The sequence below is a fragment of the Mercenaria mercenaria genome, chromosome 3 (assembly GCF_021730395.1).
Source record: "Mercenaria mercenaria strain notata chromosome 3, MADL_Memer_1, whole genome shotgun sequence".
Taxonomy (NCBI): Eukaryota; Metazoa; Mollusca; class Bivalvia; order Venerida; family Veneridae; genus Mercenaria; species Mercenaria mercenaria.
In genome coordinates this window covers 101,101,170-101,120,516 of record NC_069363.1, presented here as the reverse complement: position 1 = coordinate 101,120,516, position 19,347 = coordinate 101,101,170, and the positions used below count along the sequence as shown (strand labels likewise).

General features: G+C 34.4%; 2 protein-coding genes across 12 annotated transcripts in view; one reads left to right on the top strand and one right to left on the bottom strand.

Moving 5' to 3' along the window:
- Positions 1-3,601, bottom strand: part of LOC123523836 (uncharacterized) — a 58,782-nt gene extending 55,181 nt beyond the window's left edge. The window contains exon 1 of the mRNA XM_045301546.2: positions 3,463-3,601. The gene's annotated coding sequence lies outside the window, so the exon portion shown is untranslated. The remainder of the gene's footprint in view (positions 1-3,462) is intronic.
- Positions 3,602-7,012: 3,411 nt separating this feature from the next.
- LOC123523837 (uncharacterized) lies at positions 7,013-18,012 on the top strand. 11 transcript variants are annotated; one of them, XM_045301551.2, is made up of 3 exons: positions 12,267-12,330; positions 12,677-12,734; positions 15,117-18,012. In XM_045301551.2, the coding sequence occupies exon 3, from the start codon at positions 15,214-15,216 to the stop codon at positions 16,657-16,659; it is 1,446 nt and encodes a 481-aa protein (XP_045157486.2). In that variant the 5' UTR covers positions 12,267-12,330; positions 12,677-12,734; positions 15,117-15,213; the 3' UTR covers positions 16,660-18,012. The 11 variants fall into 11 exon arrangements, with proteins under 11 accessions (XP_045157485.2, XP_045157487.2, XP_045157491.2 ...); XM_045301555.2 differs by having other exon boundaries at positions 12,313-12,330; positions 15,123-18,012; XM_045301550.2 differs by lacking the exons at positions 12,267-12,330; positions 12,677-12,734 and adding an exon at positions 7,013-7,127.
- Positions 18,013-19,347: the final 1,335 nt, after the last annotated feature.

The following is a 19,347-nucleotide window of genomic DNA, read 5'->3' as shown; positions in this document are numbered from 1 at the left end:
AATATGATCTTCTTGCTTCCCTAAGCGTTTGAAATAAGTAACTAATTTTGATCCCGAGTCCCATTGATTTCTGTAGGAAATGACAGATTTTAAGCTTTACATGGTCTTTTAGAATGATTTATTCTTATATTTATAATCATCTCACAACATTTATTAAGTTATTGAAGTAAACTAGAAAAGTTAATCTTTCTTTCAATGAGTTTATTTTTAAATTATTTTTATGTCTTCTTGCTTCCCTAAACGTTTGAAGATCACTGATTTTACTAATTTGGAAAATTTTGCCCGTCACAGTACACGTGTACTGATGACACCGGATAAACAGAATTAGATAGACATGTGTGTCAATCTAATTCCGTGTTTAATGTCATTACTTTGTCAGATTAAATAAAAATAAAGTTATTTTAAATTACATGTTTAAATAAAAATATTCCATTTTTAAATTCATTTAGTACCATTTTCACAACTAGAATTATTTATTGCATTAAAACGTAACATAACATAAAGTTGATTAACATATAGAACTACATGTTCATATTTAAACTTGAATATTGTACATGTAAATATAACAAGTCCACTGGGTCGGGTGTAAATTTCATGTTTCTTGTTTGTAAGTATTATAATATTGTTGTTAAAAATTTCTTATCTTATCTTTTTGTAATGATTATATATGTATGAAAGTCAAATAACGTGTTTGACAATAAGTTAACCGAATGCTGACATATTTCTGTTTATTACCGTTACTAATTGGATTAGTATCTGTTTGTCTGACATGCCCCGCGGCCTAAAGGGACAATTATTACAGCTCTTGCATAAACACTTTAAAGTTAAAATCTAAATTATGGATATGGAGTTATAAATTTTGATAATTTATCTTACCGTTCAAAATCCAAATTCACATTATTGTAAAGTAAAATGCATTTACAGGCCACAGATCCATAATATTTAAAAACTTTTTTAAATTGAAAAGACACATTTTCAAGGAGACCCGAAATACACATATATTTCGCCCTCATAAAAATATTTTAAAAATTAAAGGGACTATCCTCCAGATCGTTCGACAACAAGAAAAAATACTTTTATAGATATCTGGAAATAAATGCTATATTTCTTAAGAAGGCTTTAAAACTTAATTACTGACAAAGTTTAACTATATATTACGGACATACTTGAGAATTTGCTGTTTTTCTACTTTATATGATAAAAATCGAAAAGCGATTGTAACGCTTTACTCAAGGTAAACTGTATCAATTATAAAAAAAAATCTATATTTTGAAGTCATAATTCACTTATTCCGCTATAGCGCTATTGGTTTCGACGAAATATTTTAGACACAAAAACACATCTTCTAGTATTAACAAACTTCAATTTGAGAGAAAGATTATTTTTAGCCAGATCTGGAGGTCATTAAATACATATTTTAAAAATACGTTGAGTAATGGGAATTACATGCTTCCTGACAATTTTTAAACAAATTCCAGATTATCATTCAAAATCACCAATTTGAAGAAACAAGAATGTTTTGTATATCAGGTAATAAACATGTACGTCGATCTAATTCTGTCTTTGTCAAATTAGGTTAAAACTGTTATTTTAAATTACATGTTTGAATAAAAATATTTAAATTTCAAAAATCATTTTTTAATTAATTAACTTTTAATTGATGATTCACACATATTTTGCCCTTAAAAAATATAATCAAAAGTTTAAATACATATCTAAAATGGGAATATCCTTCCCGGCTCTCAATTTTGAAACAAAAGCCCGATTATCATTCAAAATCACCAATTTGAGAAATACACTGCAAATTGCCTCGGGCAAGGTATAAACTCCGCTTGTGTAAAAAGTTTCACAATGTTGTCGCAATACCCCTAATTAACAAAACCAGTGTAAGGTCAAGATTATCAAGATAAGAGAGATTAACAAAAGTCGATACTCGCGTTAAGATGGTATAAAGGGAAACAACCAAATTTAACCGATCTGGCTTAATAATCAAGGGACAATACTCTTCAAAACACGGTCTCATTTCTGGACATGTTCAATGGCGTTGTACATTAACAAACCTTAAAACGTTTTTGATAAAATGTAAAAACTCACATAAAATTAAAGACCAACAGTGTGTGTAATATGACATGAATTTGGCATAACTGCCAAAATAAGTAAGCAAATTATTCAAAGATCTGAACGACATGTACATGAAATCTTGACCAAACAGCGACAGTCAATACAGTTTCCTTTTATATCCAAAACAATATAATTATAAATAGCATATAACCTCTAACCTGTTTTAACGTTAACTTCACTTCAAGGACCTAAGACTTCTGAAAAGGACATCTAAAATAGTTTTTTCCCATTTATCAATAGTGCATATAGACTTCTTAGTAAATTCAGCCCTCTATACAAACCACCCCTCTTCATCGAACACATTTTAGTCTGCCATAACTGTTTTGCTCTAGAAAGGTTGCATTGTATTTCGTTGTGCAACATATTCTGCGAGCCTTCAAAGAATTCAACCGAATATTAAGACATTTTCTACAGGCAACGACAACTAGCTTATGCTAAATACATAAAGGCTTTTATATGCTTGTACTTCGGAAATATAAGCATTTTTCACAAGCAATGGTAAAGGGGAAACATACAGAAGTTAAAATACTTAAGTAGACTATCGTTTACTAGTATAACCAGATATGACCGTTTACTACTACTACCCAGATATGACCGTTTACTACAATACCTAGATATGACCGTTTACTACTATAACCAGATATGACCGTTTACTACTATAACCAGATATGACCGTTCACTACAATAACCAGATATGACCGTTAACTACTATAACCAGATATGACCGTTCACTACTATACCCAGATATGACCGTTCATTACTATAACCAGATATGACCGTTTACTACTATAACCAGATATGACCGTTTACTACTATAACCAGATATGACCGTTCACTACAATACCCAGATATGACCGTTTACTACTATAACCAGATATGACCGTTTACTACAATACCTAGATATGACCGTTCACTACTATAACCAGATATGACCGTTTACTACTATAACCAGATATGACCGTTCACTACAATAACCAGATATGACCGTTAACAACTATACCCAGATATGACCGTTTACTACTATAAACAGGTATGACCGTTTACTACTATAACCAGATATGACCGTTCACTACTATAAACAGGTATGACCGTTCACTACAATAACCAGATATGACCGTTCACTACTATAACCAGATATGACCGTTTACTACTATAACCAGATATGACAATGAGACGAGCCTTAAAACAAATTCGGCGATGTAAAAGCATTTTCTATAAAAGACATCCTCAAGTTCGATAATGCGCTGTTTATGTGCTTGTACTTTTAAATTAATATTAAAAATGTTATCAATTTAACATACAATGAGAGAGTGAAAACCAAACAGAAGTTTCAATACTTACTTAAGTAAACAATCAACTGACGTCAGAATTTTATTAAATCCACACTATGTCCACAACATAATGACATCATTGTTCAAATACATTCTATATTCCCTGTTTGGTAAACCACAGTAACGACATGTTTTACCTTGCAAAATGAATAATAGATCTATCATAAATGTATTTAAAAGCAAACACAAATTGACAAAATTGTAAAAACTTCAAAAGAAAACCTGCACATTTTGCACATTTTATTCGAATGGGTGGATAAATGGGATACAAAGATACTCATAAAGCACATGTCAGAGGACGGATCAATAGAATAACGATCTTTATCTTTTATAAACGCATACACTTTATTCTGACCCTGTGTTTTCATTTTAAGGGCCTCAGAATGTCGAGCGAAGGTAATTTATTTATCTTGTTGACACTTTTACCAATTCTTTTCCCCACGGTTGTATGCTGTAATGTGTATTTGAAAAGGTAATGTGTATTTGAAAACTTAAGGTTTGGATGAATTCAAGAATGAATTCAGGTGAGTGGTTCGTAAAAATGATAAAGTGGGTCCTTTATGAAGAGGAAACTCAATATGTGTTTAATAATAGAATAAAAACACAATATTTCACTTGGAAATAATGTTATCTACTTTACCTTATAAAGATAATTTCATGTTGTGGATGGAACTAATCAAAAAGCCCTTGATGCTACTATTACCTACTCATCATCCTTTCACCACCTATGAACTTGATTTTACCAAATTAATATTTCAAACCATTAATTATGTTAACCTTTATCGTGCTAGACATGACTGATTCTACCTTTGCGGCCAGTGTAGATCATGATCAGCCTGCACATCTCTTTATTAGCTAATTTAACGGTACTCTCTTAATTGAAAGATGGACAAGTTCATTGCTTCACCATGCCTTCTAAAAATGGCATATGAGCATATGGATTTGTAGTTGTGGCCAGTGTTCAAACTTTCAGTACTTGTACGCTCAGATCGCCTCGGTTAAAGTGTATTAAATCTATAGTTATTCATCGCGTTGTTGATAGTGTCGTTGATTAAATAAGGCTGGAGGAGTTATTTCTCTTTGAAACGCTTGAAACTATTTTATCCAAACAAGTGTTTGTTTTATCCTGGTTTGACACTGTTTTTATCGGAAAGTGTTTATTGTTAAATTCATAACCGCCTATAAATATAGTTTCTTGTATCTTGTTTGAAATATATTTGAAAGCTGGAATACAGTATAAACAGTCCTCGTCTCTGCAATAGTAAGATGGTACAATGGATAAGGAAAACATTTGAAATTAAAAATACATTTGCAAGGAAAAATGAATTTCTGATAAAAACATTCAACGGAATATTTGTGTTGGTTGCTCTCGTTAACATGTGAGAAGCTCTTTCAAAAATCGATCATTTCAAAATTGTTACAGCTTTTGTAGTGAAACAAAAAGACTGCGCAGACGCGTTGGGATGGATAGACATGAGTTGTTAGCTGGAAAGTCACCATATTCAAAAGTGGCAATCACCCATACAGCACTTCACATGAAAAAAAAAGGTTCGTATTAATGTATACATATGAGTAATGAAGCACAAACTATTTTAATCATTAAACATACAGTTAAGAAACACACTACCGAAGCCAGAATACACACCAAAATGGACAACCTAAGTTCCTAAGATGGCATAATGATTTGCGTAAAGTACGAATTCATCGTAAGTAAATTGGCTGGAAAAAGTACGAGTGTTTGCGTCAGACTTAAGACAGTTCCTACTTGAACTCGAACATACCGGATTTAATATCAGTAATAAGAATTTACATGTTAATTAGAATTACTTAAAGAAAACAATTTATTTTTCTGATACAGCAGCTGTGACAACAAAACGCCGATTGTTGCATACTCTGTTGCAGAGGTGAATGCACCACTCACGATGGCAGCGGCTTGAAGACAGCTACATCGTCCGAGAGGAAGAATGTATCAGGCTTAGCTGTAGGATGCCAACAGAAAATTTATGTCAAACTTCTAATATATGGTCCATAAAATATCGGTTTTTAATAAATCTTCAAACAGCGCTCCTGAATTTTGGGGAAAAAATCTTTAAATAGATATGAAAGAACCTCTGACGTCGAGTATATGGTATATCGTCTCTTCTAAGGCGCGGGCTTTTACGGGAGCATCAACGGAGTGAGTGGCCGCAGAATGGTTCTATACCAATTTATGAGCTGTGCTTGTAAACAGGAGCATAAACCGATATCAATCTTAGACCAGTCTATCGCCAGATATATGGCTCGGTTGACACTCTCCTCAGTATCACTGTCAATGACAGTTTTCGGGATATCAAACAAACTCTGAAGGTACTAATTCTATAGGAATGTCTGGGGAGTAGCACCTTTTCGGTTATGCTTAACGGCATTTGACACATGGTCGACGATGAAAAAAAAAAAGATAAAAAAGCCATGATCAAACACCAGGCATATTTCTCGATTAAAAGAAAAACAACGTTATTTTAAGGAAATAACATAACGTTTCATTGCAGATGATAAAACAAAACCGGAACTCTTACGTTGTTTTCGTCTCTGTAACGTCATCACGTACTTTCTGTTTACGGACGTAAAGTCCCCGCGCTTTGTTAATACACAACTATGAGAAATAAGTGCTATAAGAAAATCATTTGTTTTAATTTATTTTTTACTCTTCTCTGTTGAATATGGTATGCAAGAAAACGATTCTATCACTGGCTCTAGGTGCAGATGCGAATATCCGGCTCTCGGGTAACTTTTTACGCGGTCACTCGGCTTGAGCCTCTTGACACACCAGGTTGTGCGAACGTCTTAGGTATATCGGCTCTAGAATCGTTTGACACGCCATTTTAGTCTTAATTAGCCTCTCAATGAAGGGCAGGTAGGCCTACTCGTCTCCGGATGAAGTTTGATGTAGCTCAACATTGCCCGAAAGCATCGTCATATGCTCCTGACGACTTCTAAGTCCAAAATGAACGGTGTTGTTTAACCACACTGCATTAGTGAGCGCCTGGGGATTATCTGAAGAAGAAAAACATAATGTTGATATTACATTTTAATTTCTTAAAATCTTATAACAGAGATCTATCGATTTTGTTTTCAAAGAGGTAATTGCAGATAATATCGATAACAAAACCATTTATACTATGCTAAAATCTTTTTAAAAATATCTAAGAAAAGAAATGGTATCTGGGAGGGTTCGAACCTGCACATGAAAATATATATAAGTTTACAAGACCAGCATACAGAGACTAATGTAACAAAGTGTCTAAATATACAGAAGTCTTATAAATAAAAAAAAAGCTCAGGGCCACAGTGTTGTTTCCGTAATTGACAAAAGTGGACACACTGCCTAAGTTTGAACTTATAGATTTTCTATATTCTGGTCCAGAAGGGTAGAGGTGTAGGGTATGTGTAACATATGTTTTGTTAATTTTACTTTAAGTTTTGATAAAGAAAAAACATGTTACAGAAACTGTGATCCTAACAGTAACATGTGTATTCAATAATGTTTACGTCACTTTATTGAGTGACGTCAGGGATCGACTGTTTTGACATATAAAACAGGAAAATATGGCGTGGTGTGAGAAGTTTACAGATACGCATGTTTGTTTTACAATCGATATGGCATTCACAGATTAGTCCGTGGATTGAAAAAAGAAGGTAAGTGCTATTGCTATCTTAAATTAAGTGACGAAGTAAGGTTGTCAACGAGTAGATCTACATAATTTTTCTTACCTCCTCTTGCCAGTTCTGGGAGGCCCTACTGTAACTCTCAGTATTAATCTCTTCTATTTATCGCCCTTTCCGTGTTGTTTCAAAAGCTTCCTCTTAGAACTATAAATTAAACTCTGCTGTGTTTGAGGGCCATATCATATTTCCGTCATAGATTTTGTCTGTCACGACTAGGCTACAGTATATGAATAGTAGGTCTAGCTAGATTCTACTCTGAATGCTTTGTAAACAGTAAATGGTTTTCGACTCCTAATTTTCACCATCCATCTTCTTGTTTGAAAATAATCTTGCTAACAGGATGTTTAATTCTCAATTTCTTCTGGTGGAATTTCATCCAAGTCTCTTGGCTCGTCGATACTTTCCAGCCACGCCTTTAGATCTCACCTTTGTATGTCACTTTTCAGTTCTGGTTTTCCTTTTGGTGTTTCATTTGTCCAACGAATACGTAGGTATCAGTTTCTTCGTTAAACCGTGGTTGAATTAATTTGTCCAGGCAGAAAAGTTTGTTAGCTAAGGACTCAAGCGTACGCTCTGCGGCCATCTTTGTTGCTAATTACGTTGCCATTTTCACGTGCAATCGATCTACCGTTACCGGACAGCAGGCGCTCAAATACCGGAAGTATGTGTGATATGGATTTTTTGCACGTCCGGAAGTGTGCCTGATATCGATATGCACACCAGCTCACACGAACGCTATTAATATCGGCCTCATGCTGCTCATATAAATTTTAAATTCAGTGCAAATTTGTTACTATAATTAATAACGTATGATAATGAAATTAAGAATGATAAATCTTATTCTTAGCTTCAACACGATACATAAATACTAATGTAAATGAAAACTAGAGCTACATAAGATATGACTGCACATACTTCATGCAGGGAATTTGAAACCGTTGCCTATATAGATCTATAGGAATTGCAAAGAGATGCAGCGCAAAACAGCATAGAGGTTGATTGTACGGAGAAATTAATTTAGCCAACTAAGATTTCTACATATAGTACAAATAATGGGAAAGAAAATATCCAAGATCCAAAAACATTTTATTATAAGAGTTGTTCACTCTGTTGTGAAATAACCGATATATTTACAACAGTATCCTCCCTTCGTAAAGACAATTTCTGAAATACGAATGTCCGAACAGTGTAGGCCCTATTTAATTCATTACTTTTTCTTGCTTGAAATAATTTGACAGTGTAACAGCTTAAAGTTCTTTCTCCCAAACAAAGTTAAAACAATTTTGTGTAAGACAAGAATAAGACGAACCAAATCTATAGATGTAAGTTTGTTACAATGTCATGTCGTTATCCGCCAGTGTTTAGGCGTAAAAAGAAAAAATGCGATGCTTAAATGATTTTGTTCAAAATATTAAAAAAAAAAAAAAACATAATTGACCGCGACATCCGCACAGTCAGGGTCCATGCTGTTCGCTTTCAAAGCCAACTGCAATTGGAGAAACCGTTAGCGAACAGCATGGATCCTGGCCGGTCAGAATCAATGCTAGTCGCAAATACACTATGTTGGTTTTCTCATGGCGCGGCTCATATCAAGGTTAAAAAAATGAAATTAAACGTTTGAAGAGAAGAACACAAAGTTCATCGGCAATTCTGTATTCAATAACTTCAGTTAGAAATGAGGTGTTTTTACAAAAAAAAATGAATAAGTTGTTTCAGCTAAATAAATTGAGTAAGGAAGGAAATATCGAGACAAAATGATATCCGTTTGTGAATTAAAAACGGTTTTTGTAGACGAATAATGTAGCTGAAACCTTTATACCATACGGCGGGAGAAACATTGATTTCGCTTGTTTTATTTTGATTTTGTTATGAAAACTCTCGCTTGATATTAAGTTCAGCGATCATCATTATTTTAAATGATTTCTAGAGATAAAAGGTTTTATTTGCCACCGAACTGCAGGAGAAGAATGATCCAAGTATGTACACCTCGTTAAAGGGCAGTATAAATAACACTTTCAATGCAAGCCGGATAAAAGAAAGAAAAGTAAATTTGTTTAATGGGAATATTTGCTACTATATAACCGTCTCCTGCATGGGCAGGTTATTTACAAAGACTGACGTTTTCAAGAGTAAGAAGTTCAGTTTATAAAGATTATTGTACGTTTAAAGAGATTTTGTTTTAAGTTTATCGTATTTAATGACCATTTCTTATTTACAAACTTTCCAATTTCTTCGATTCTTTGTTCAACATTTTCGATTATGGCAACTGATTGTTTAATGATATATAATGTGGTCATTAAAAAATACCATATTTGTTAGAAGAAGTTGTTTCGCACTGAATGTTTAGAAGATTTAACACATTTTCCCCCTCAATGCCATGACTCCTTTTTATTTTTGCGGCGTTTCGTCACCATTTTAGTAGCTGAAATATTTCTTTAAATTCTTTCAGTAGTAAATTAAGGAAAACAATCACATTTCTTCTTAAATGAACTATACAAGTTTTTTTTTCATAAATCTTACAAAGAAGTCTTCTACTGGTCTACGGGATTATGGAAATTTTAAAATAAACTAGAGCTATCACTGGAAGATTAATACCCCTAGACGCCGCATTGATACAGGCGAGGTAAAATGTTGTGATCATTTGACCTCAAAGTGTGACCTTGACATTGGACACAGTAACAAGACGTTTGCTTTCTGAAAGTCTTCTTTACAGGGTTAACAACTATTTCTATAAAAATCCTTACTGCAGTTTAGAAGATGAGAAGCTGACACAAAATCAGGCTATTTGACTTTTGACCTCAAAGTGTGACCTTGAACTTAGATATAGTGACCTGGATCGTGCATGATTCTTGTCATATTCTGATAGTGAACATTTATCACAGTGTGAAATAAAGCGAGTTGACCTTTGACTTCCAGTTGTAACATTGACCTTTAATATAGCCATAAGTCATTGCCACAACTCTATTATAAGGTAAACAGACCTGATGACATGTCATGTATTATTTTCAACGTATTACCATTGTAGTTATTTGAAAATCATTTAACCCGCAAGAAATAAAGCTATATGAACTTTGACCTCTTTGAAGTATGATCTTGACCTTTGATCTAGTTGAGATTAAATGACGCATCCTCACAAAGTGGCGAACACGAAGTTAGGCTATTTGACCTTTTATCTGAAAATGTAGCATTGGCTCTGGGTTGTACCGGACTGATTTGCATCTTATTGTCACAGTCAGCTTATTCTTATTCGGTATAGCTCATAGGAGTTACGTTCAGAGTGCAATTCCATGAAAAGCGGTGTATGGTCCAGGGATAAAATAATTGCTTTGCTCTAAACAAGAAAACAATGGACAACATAATTGCAGAGTATCTCAAAATCGTTGGGCCATAAGCTCGCTTAGTATATGTACTTACACGTGTACGATTATCGATATAAAATACATTAGTGGTTTTACCCCGTAGGCTTACAGCAGCATTTTGCCAAATGTAGGTGTGTGTAGCCATGGAAGACGTTCAAAGTAGTGTTCGTCCATTCTGCGCTCCAGGTGTCTAGAAGATTGAGAACTATGCTATCTTGAAATGTCCTATATATGTCCGGTCACCGTGGCCCAGTGGTTAAGGCGTCCGCCTCGATATCGGGAGGTTGAAGGTTCGATGTTTGTCATGGGACTCGTTCCGAAAAGGGCGAGCTAGTTGAAATGAATGGTTACCGACTTCTATCCGCCTGACGCCTGGCATAGTGGTAGGAGTTGGGAGGTAATTGGTACGAACAATAAAGGTGTCTCATAAGCCAAATTGGCTGGTCCTTTCAATAGGGGTGACACTATAATAAACAAGACCTTTACCTTTACCTTTATATTATAAAGTACCAGGCACTTTTAGTTCTCTATGTTCCAAACTGTAACAGATCTTTACTTTATGAAAATAATAATTTTGTTCTCTATTAACAATATTTTGATTAGAGGATGTGTCGTAGAGTGCTCGATATATTGTAAACGGAAAATTCTCACTTGTAATAAAAAGGTTATCGAGCCAAAGATTTATTTAATTTGCAGGAAAGCGGAATGTCTTATACCACCTAGCCTGTGGTCTATATATACTTTCCCGAATAATTATGTCTATATCGGATAGATGCTTCGATATGCCCGATGCCTGTCCGATATAAAAGATATATGAATAATACAATTACGACTTTTTATTGTTGTTACGTATGTCGTCAATATCGAACTTCATATTACGTGTGTTTAGCAGCAATTGTCCAATATCAGCCAGATGTTTTGTTGTTTGTTTTTTTTTTTGTTTTTTTTTTAATCAGTCATGTTTAATATGGTATTCAGTGCATAGGCGTTGTATCTTCTTCAAAAGTTTATTCCTGGATTTATGAAATAACTGTAAATCATATACATAAAATGTTGTCTATTTAAAGCCAAACAATGACTGGCGATTTCCTTGTGTTACCTTAATTGCTTCGTCTGTTAAAATACACGCAAAATTACACTTCTAAAATATACGTAACTGGTGGTACTCTTGAAAGTAAATATTTGTTTAGATTTGTCTTGTGTACCCTCTATTGGTAATTTTCTTAATTATGATGTACATATCTAAAAAAACTAACTCACATGTTAGATGCAATGTATCACGTGATGACTGTATTAGCTAAAGCATTTTTTGTTAATATACTAATGGTGTACTCTGTACAAATCGAATAAAGTGTATGTTCTGTTCTGTTCTATGCATGATATGCGTGTTGGCGACTTCTGTTGTTACCTTGATTGATTCGCATATACGTACATGTATGATATACGTAAGTGATGAGGCACAAATAAACAGTAAACAAACATACGTTGACTCCTGATCGAAAAGCTTATTTACACATACATTTACCAACACAATTGAATTTTGTGACCGAAAGAAAATATTCAATAATATATTGACAGGAAAATTGATAAAATACCAAGAGTCCTTTGTAACTTTTATAGAAGCGGGTTATTATAACAGGTAAATAGACGAGTTTGTAATTAGTTTTGCCCAATTGTGCGAAATAAGAACTCAGAGCATATTGATCTTACTTGAAGGATTTTTTTCCGAGACTTATTTGTAAACGGAAGACAGTAATTGATTAAATCATGGCTACTAATTTAATAAAACACTGGAACATATGAATAATAATAAGGTAATTTATTTGTACCTCTGTACTTTTATTCAAACCTGAAAAGAAAAAAAGGATCTTCATAATTATCTTCAAGTTATAACATTAAAGTTCACTTAATGTTTTGGATAAAATTTGACATTTATTGGGTTAATACTTCAAACGATTTCGGCAAAGTATTTTAATAGAAAATAAAATCTTGTAGCTCTCTGTACAAATTTGATCACTTGCAAATAGGTATTAATTCTTTATTGATATAAACCTATTGAGAAAGTCGTCTGCTGGTTTAAACTTGCACGCTCAAAATAACGTTACAAGATTTTCTACATTGATCTAGCATATTAAACATGTTACTTACATTTATTAAAAGTTAAAGATGGATTTAAAGCACACATGCCACTGGAATTTGGAATAGTAGACACAACCAGGTAAATAAAAATTATTTTATGTGATAACAGATTATACGTTGCCAAGTAACAAAACGGGAGAAAAGAGAAAGAAATAAAGTAAGCCTTAAATTGTAAACACGTTTATCTCAATAACAAGAACATGTGTTGTTATAGTAAATAATGATTTCTGAATTATTTGTTGATATTGTGAGAAATGATGGCTTGTGGGTTTCTTTCATATAACATGAATTGTATACATGTCTAACTATTCCTCATGGGTCGCTATCTTCTCAAAGAAATGAAATAAACTTGTCAAACTTAACATCATAGCTGATATAAGATTTTGCTTTTTTCTAAGTATGCAATATATTTTGTTGTAAATAGCAAATAAAATATTATCAAATCAGTAACTTTTACAAAACGTTATATTTAGCTTAAAAGGGAAAGCGCAGAATTAATGATGGTTTCAAATCAGTAAGCCATAAAAAATCAAGTTTATAACTGTTTATGTATGACTTTAAGGGAGAAAACATGTGAAATAGTTCTATGCGTATTTATTTTATTTAAAAATATACCCTTAAAAGTAAGATAAGATAAAATACGAGCATGATACTGTTGACACATATTTGTTCTGAAACACGTTCATTTTAAAAGTTGAAGCCGTTTGAAGTAGTATTTATAGTTGTGTATGCCCGATGTATATCTAAAAGTAGATATATCCTAGGTGAAATACAGTAGTGATATAATGCCTATTGAAACCTTGAACAAATATTGAATGTACAAAAATGTAATTTAACTGAACAGGGAAATCATTTGCGTTGGAGATTTAGTCACAGTTAGAAGGATTGGATTTCAAAATTGGTAATAACTTGGTTTAGGTTACTTCAGCTTATATTGAATGTCTTTGTATGTGTGAGACTTATGAAATTGTTAAGTAATAATGAATATAAAGTATTCAATAATTCAGTGGGGAGTTCATAAAGGGTGAGTTCCTATTTTGCTTGTTTCAAAATATAACAAAGAGGAAAATGCTCGTGCTTTTATGAGCGTAATTGTATCGCAATTTGAATATTGTTTCATTGTTTCTTTATTTTAAGATCAGTTTCGGAAATTGCTTCTGAACACATAATATGAAAATGGTCTTCAGATATTCGGTAGATCAATAGAAGAAATAATAACATAAAAACTAATATTCAGTCAAAGCATTTTGATATATATTTGGGATTGACCGCTGAATTCACAAAATGCCATATTTTGACAGGCTAAATAATTTTCTCTCTCTCTCTCTCTCTCTCTCTCTCTCTCTCTCTCTCTCTCTTTTAATATGTCAATGTTCGTTATAAGATCACAATTATTTTCACAGTATAATCTTCCATTCAAGGATAGTAAAATTACTTGTAAATTGATCGTTCAATACATATTCGATCACTTGCTATAATTTAATCTTAACCAAATACATTTATCATTCTTTTATCAAAATATGCCTTATAAGCAATCCACGACCTATTTTCAGGGTATTTTGATTTTCGCCATGATCAAAATAGATTAAAAATAATCCTTTAAATTTGCCAAATAATCTCATTACTTTCAACGTAAAAATATTCAGATTAAAAAGAAAAACTTCAAAAAACAATCTTTATGTTATACATGTGTAATCTTTGAAGTGTTTATTTTCGCTTAATTCAGTGTTAAAGTTTTGTCATATATCGATATATTATCAAATATATTTAATTCTTCTTTCAAAACACTATAAGAAAAATATTTTGGGACTAAGTTTCGGAGATGGGACATCGAGAAATATTATAAATGGCAATATTCGGGTAAGACGTGTTCACATTAACCACAGGGCAGGTGGAAAGAATAAAATTTCACAAGAAACTCTCGAAACTTCTGCCACTAAAATATTTGAGCGACACCACGAGAAAACCAACATAGTGCATTTGCGACTATCATTGATCCAGACCAGCCTACCCACCCGCGCAGTCTGGTCCGGGTCCATACCATACCGTTCGCTAACGGTTTCTCTAATTGCAAAAGGTTTTGAGGATCCTTTTTTTGTTGGATTTAACGTCGCATCGACACAATAATAGGTCATATGGCGACTTTCCAGCTTTGATGGTGGAGGAAGACCCCAGGTGCCCCTCCATGCATTATTTCATCACTAGCGGGCACCTGGGTAGAACCACCGGTCCTGACAAGACTGCGCGGATGCGCAGGCTGGTCTGGATCCATGCAGGTCGCAAATGCACTATGTTGGTTTTCTCATGTTACGACTCATTTCTGCTTTATTGTTTATTTATTGCTTCATGTTAGATTAATTTCAGTGTGAGACAATAAAGATATATTTTAACGAGAGATTTATTAATTATTCGATACACCAAAATTTCTATGCTTTGCTTAATCAAGATGTTTATATTGCAGCTGTAGAGAATCTGCGCAGAAACGATGAAAAGAAACGACAAGACGTGTATATGAAATAGACATCATCGGACGCACGAGATTTACCAGAAATTCGAAAATGAGGAACCCAAGAAACACCGAGCCTATGTCTTTATTGGATGTTATAAAGAATGGATATTTTCAACAGGTTCGATTCCTCGTTGACCATGGTGTCAATTTAGATCAGAGAGACGGGGAAAGGCGGACTGCTCTTATGCTATGTGCATTTATAGAACCGGCAGCATGGGGCGTTGGTATATGTCGTCTGCTGATAGAAAATGGCGCCACATTGTTTTTAAAGGACAAATATGGACTGAATGCATTTCATTACGCAGTAATTTATGAACGAGTGGACTTAGTGCGTGTTTATTTAAAGGCAATAGATTTCAATCTAAACGAGGGCGATAAGCAAGGAAATACGGCTTTACATTATGCTGTGCGGGCCGGCAATGCCACCATTACAAGACTTATCGCACAGATGTATGTTAAATACGAAATTCACTTTGATAAGATGAATAATGACGGATTCACGCCATTACAGGAGGCACATCGTCTGAATAAAAGAAGATGTGCTAAACTTCTTGAGAATCCGGACATTCTAAGTGACACAAATGGTATAGAAGCGAACATTCCAATGGATCTGAAATCAGGGGATTTCGATGGTGACAGTTTTTCTGTCCGAAGTTCCAGAAGGTCTTTCGGCCGCCCACGTTCATCAGTATTGTCACACAGAAGTTCTAAATCCAGCATTTTAACGACAAGCGAATATTCATACCGGCGGACGCCGACGGTGTATAGTTACGACATTCCCCGGAGATCAAAGCGTCGTGACCCGACGGTAGAAATTCCCCCATATGAAAAGAATGATAAGAAACTAATCAGATGCACGAGCGCAAATGATATACGAAACAACCCCGAATTTCTGTTTAACATGTCCCCAATGCACGAGGCTGGAGAAGTGCAACAGGGTGCTCCCAGACGACATATCCGTTCAAAATCTGCATTTACGCGAAGATCTGAAGTAGAGAATGATATCTTACTGCCAAAGTCCAGCTGGAGAACTGACTTAAGAAAACTGTATGTCAAATATCAGTATCAGTGCACGCCGTCTTATAGAGATACAGCTGTCGTGGAAATATGTGATAACGCGTCACTTCCGCCTCTTGACAAACCAATAACGCCCGCAAATTCTGAACACGCCATTGACGAAATGGACGCTAAAGGAAGAAAAACTCGCGGGAAAAGTGCAACAATGACCAGGCAAAACACAGAAGAAGTTATAAACGCGGGAAAAAGCAAACAACCCCCAAAACAAAACCCTAGAAAGCTTTCTCAAAACATTGGCCACGGGGGTAAAATAGAAGGAGCTCTCGAATCGAGTAGTGAGTCTATAAATAGTTCGGTTTCTTCAAAGAAACAACCCGATGGTAAAAATTCAAAGCCTGTGAAAGAAACTGGTGTAGGCAGAACTAGTCGCAGCATGAACCATAAAACTGTACCAGCAGTCAATGTTGAAGAGGCATAAAAATGTCAGTGGTCCGATCAGACAAAAGTCGGCTACAGATCAATCACTAAATCCTTGCGCACTGGAACTAGACTTGGTGAACTTTTCTAAAATCAAGTTTCGTGAAACCGGTATGAAATGTACGTAAATATGAAAGAAATGTTAATTTTGTCGCTACAAAGTGATGCAAAATTGTGAAATGTGGAAGGATATATATTCGTTTGTTTCTACGTACCATCTGAATATTTTCGACTGTATATTTGCCCTGAGAAACACAGCCGCGGATAAAAATGTTAATTTTGTGTTCACGAATGAAAGAAACCTTTTTTGATCAGATAAGTAAAACTAACATTTTTTCATGTCTTTACGTGTGAAACGTCTCCTACAACCACGACATCACAGCTTGTTTGTGAGAAGGCCTTTAAATGAGTTTTATCATTTTAAATATGGCTGGCGCATATTTTTAGGAGCTTCGCAGTACTGAGTACATCTTTCTCTTAATCTAAGTTAACTTTCCTTTAAATTTCCAATTATTAATCACTCTTATCAATCCGCGTCCATACCAATAAAAGCTACAAATACACCACTGAAAACATGAAAAATTGGGTTTATCAAAATTCAACTATAATTTTATATAAAAAAATAATCTGTGACTAGTTCGCTTTACATAGTTCAATTTCAGGATATTTATTATTACAGTATATCTTTGTGACACTTCCGCTGTTCCTTTATTTATTTTTATTGTATAATTTACCTAATATTTACTTTTTTGTAACGAGAGTCAATATCCTTTGACTTTATTATTTTCTTTAGTTAATAGAAATTTTAATTCCTTTATAATCTTTTGAAAGCAGATTACTTTAGTTAATGTTTTTTTTATCCATACTGGAGTTTTTATCCATACTGGAGTTTTTATCCATACTGGAGTTTTAGCTTTAATGTTTGTGTTTCAAATTCAGGATTACATTAAGATCTACGTGCGACCCAGCTTTTGGAAATGTTGTAAAAATCTAAAGGAGTGTCAGCACTTTTAAAGGGACTATCAGTGGAACTATATGATATTTTCTGCACAATTTTTTTTTGTTCATGAAAGGAACGGCCAAAAAAAAAAACCGCATGAAACGCTGTGATATCAAATTAATTTTTTAAAGTCGTTCTTTCATCACAACGTTCTTATGCAACGTCCACTTGTACAACTTACAACATATCTTCGTCTTCGAGTTTTTGAAATTTGAAATTTAGATCGTATCACCTAAGTACCACATAGGATATCATTTTTGTTCTTAATGTTAAAACTAAAAGCTATTATTTATTATTCATGAGTTTGCTACAGAAAGGATACTTCGTGTAGTTATTTATTAAATCGGAACCAGATTTGTGTTTCTTTTATTTTAGATAGTATCGTTTTGAAAGTACCAGAGTATAAAACTCGCAAATCACGCCATTTGTCATGATCTCCAATCTGACTAAAGTACATATCCTATTACGCTACGCATAGGATCTGAGAACGACCTATTCATTGCCTCGTTCTGACGACCCTTTCGCTAGCCAATCAGAGCCTAACTTACAACATCTTGCAAATCTACCTGTAGCATTGACTTTTGATATTTACAATTCTTATGTCATAATGTATCAGATAGCCGGTTAGCTCAGTCGGTAGGCCACTTGCTTTGTAAGCGAGGGGTCCCGGGTTCGGGCCCTGGAATGACTGCACATTTTTCTTACTCTTTGACATTCGAACAAGTCGTCTGATTGGATAAAATAAAAATAGCAATACTGGAAATCCAAAATATACAGAAGACGAATGTGAATGGGTCGTTCTCAGATCTTCGTTTAGAAGATCAAGTACTTTAGTCAGATTGTCATGATCTCCAGCTTGGGTGTTTAACATCTTGAAATTTTTTTTGGTTGGGTTTAACGTCGCACCGACACATTTTTAGGTCATATGGCGACTTTCCAGCTTTGATGGTGGAGGAAGACCCCAGGTGCCCCTCCGTGCATTATTTCATCACGAGCGGGCACCTGGGTAGAACCACCGACCTTCCGTAAGCCAGCTGGATGGCTTCCTCACATGAAGAATTCAACGCCCCGAGTGAGGCTCGAACCCACATCGATGAGGGGCAAGTGATTTGAAGTCAGCGACCTTAACCACTCGGCCACGGAGGCCCCCTCTTGAAATTTAATCGCGTTTCATCCTGTGGATACTTTACCTTTTTTATGAATAAATTTCATTTTCCCAACAAAAATGTCGTCAAAAAATGGTGACTGTAAAGATCGTCGCAGTACCAACAACAACAAAAAAGAGCCCTGGGCCCGTATCCATCATTGTTATTGTAAGTCTGAAACTTACAATTTAAAAGGTTATTTCTTTTTTTTGCTCTAGGATTCATATATTACAACAGATTGTAGCGAAACTTTGCACGGATATTTATTCATGAGCTACTAATAGCTTAGACAAATTTAAACTGTTAGTTTGCAAAAGCAAAACAACAGCACCACCTATGGGTGCCATTACTCGTCTGCAAGTCCTGGTCAGTGTGTTAGAAAAGAGTTATAGTTCCAAATTTCTAAGTATAATAAGGGCTATAATTCTGACAAAATGCAGGTTAGAGTTAAAACTTTTAACCAAAACAACCTCAATTTTTAAGGCCTTAATTTTGACAAAATGTAAATTAGAGTTGATAATGGTTCTTGGCCTACACAGTCAAC

Bases quoted from the DNA above. Each gene is read 5' to 3' on its own strand.
- LOC123523837 (XM_045301550.2), top strand. From the start codon at position 15,214: ATGAGGAACCCAAGAAACACCGAGCCTATGTCTTTATTGGATGTTATA.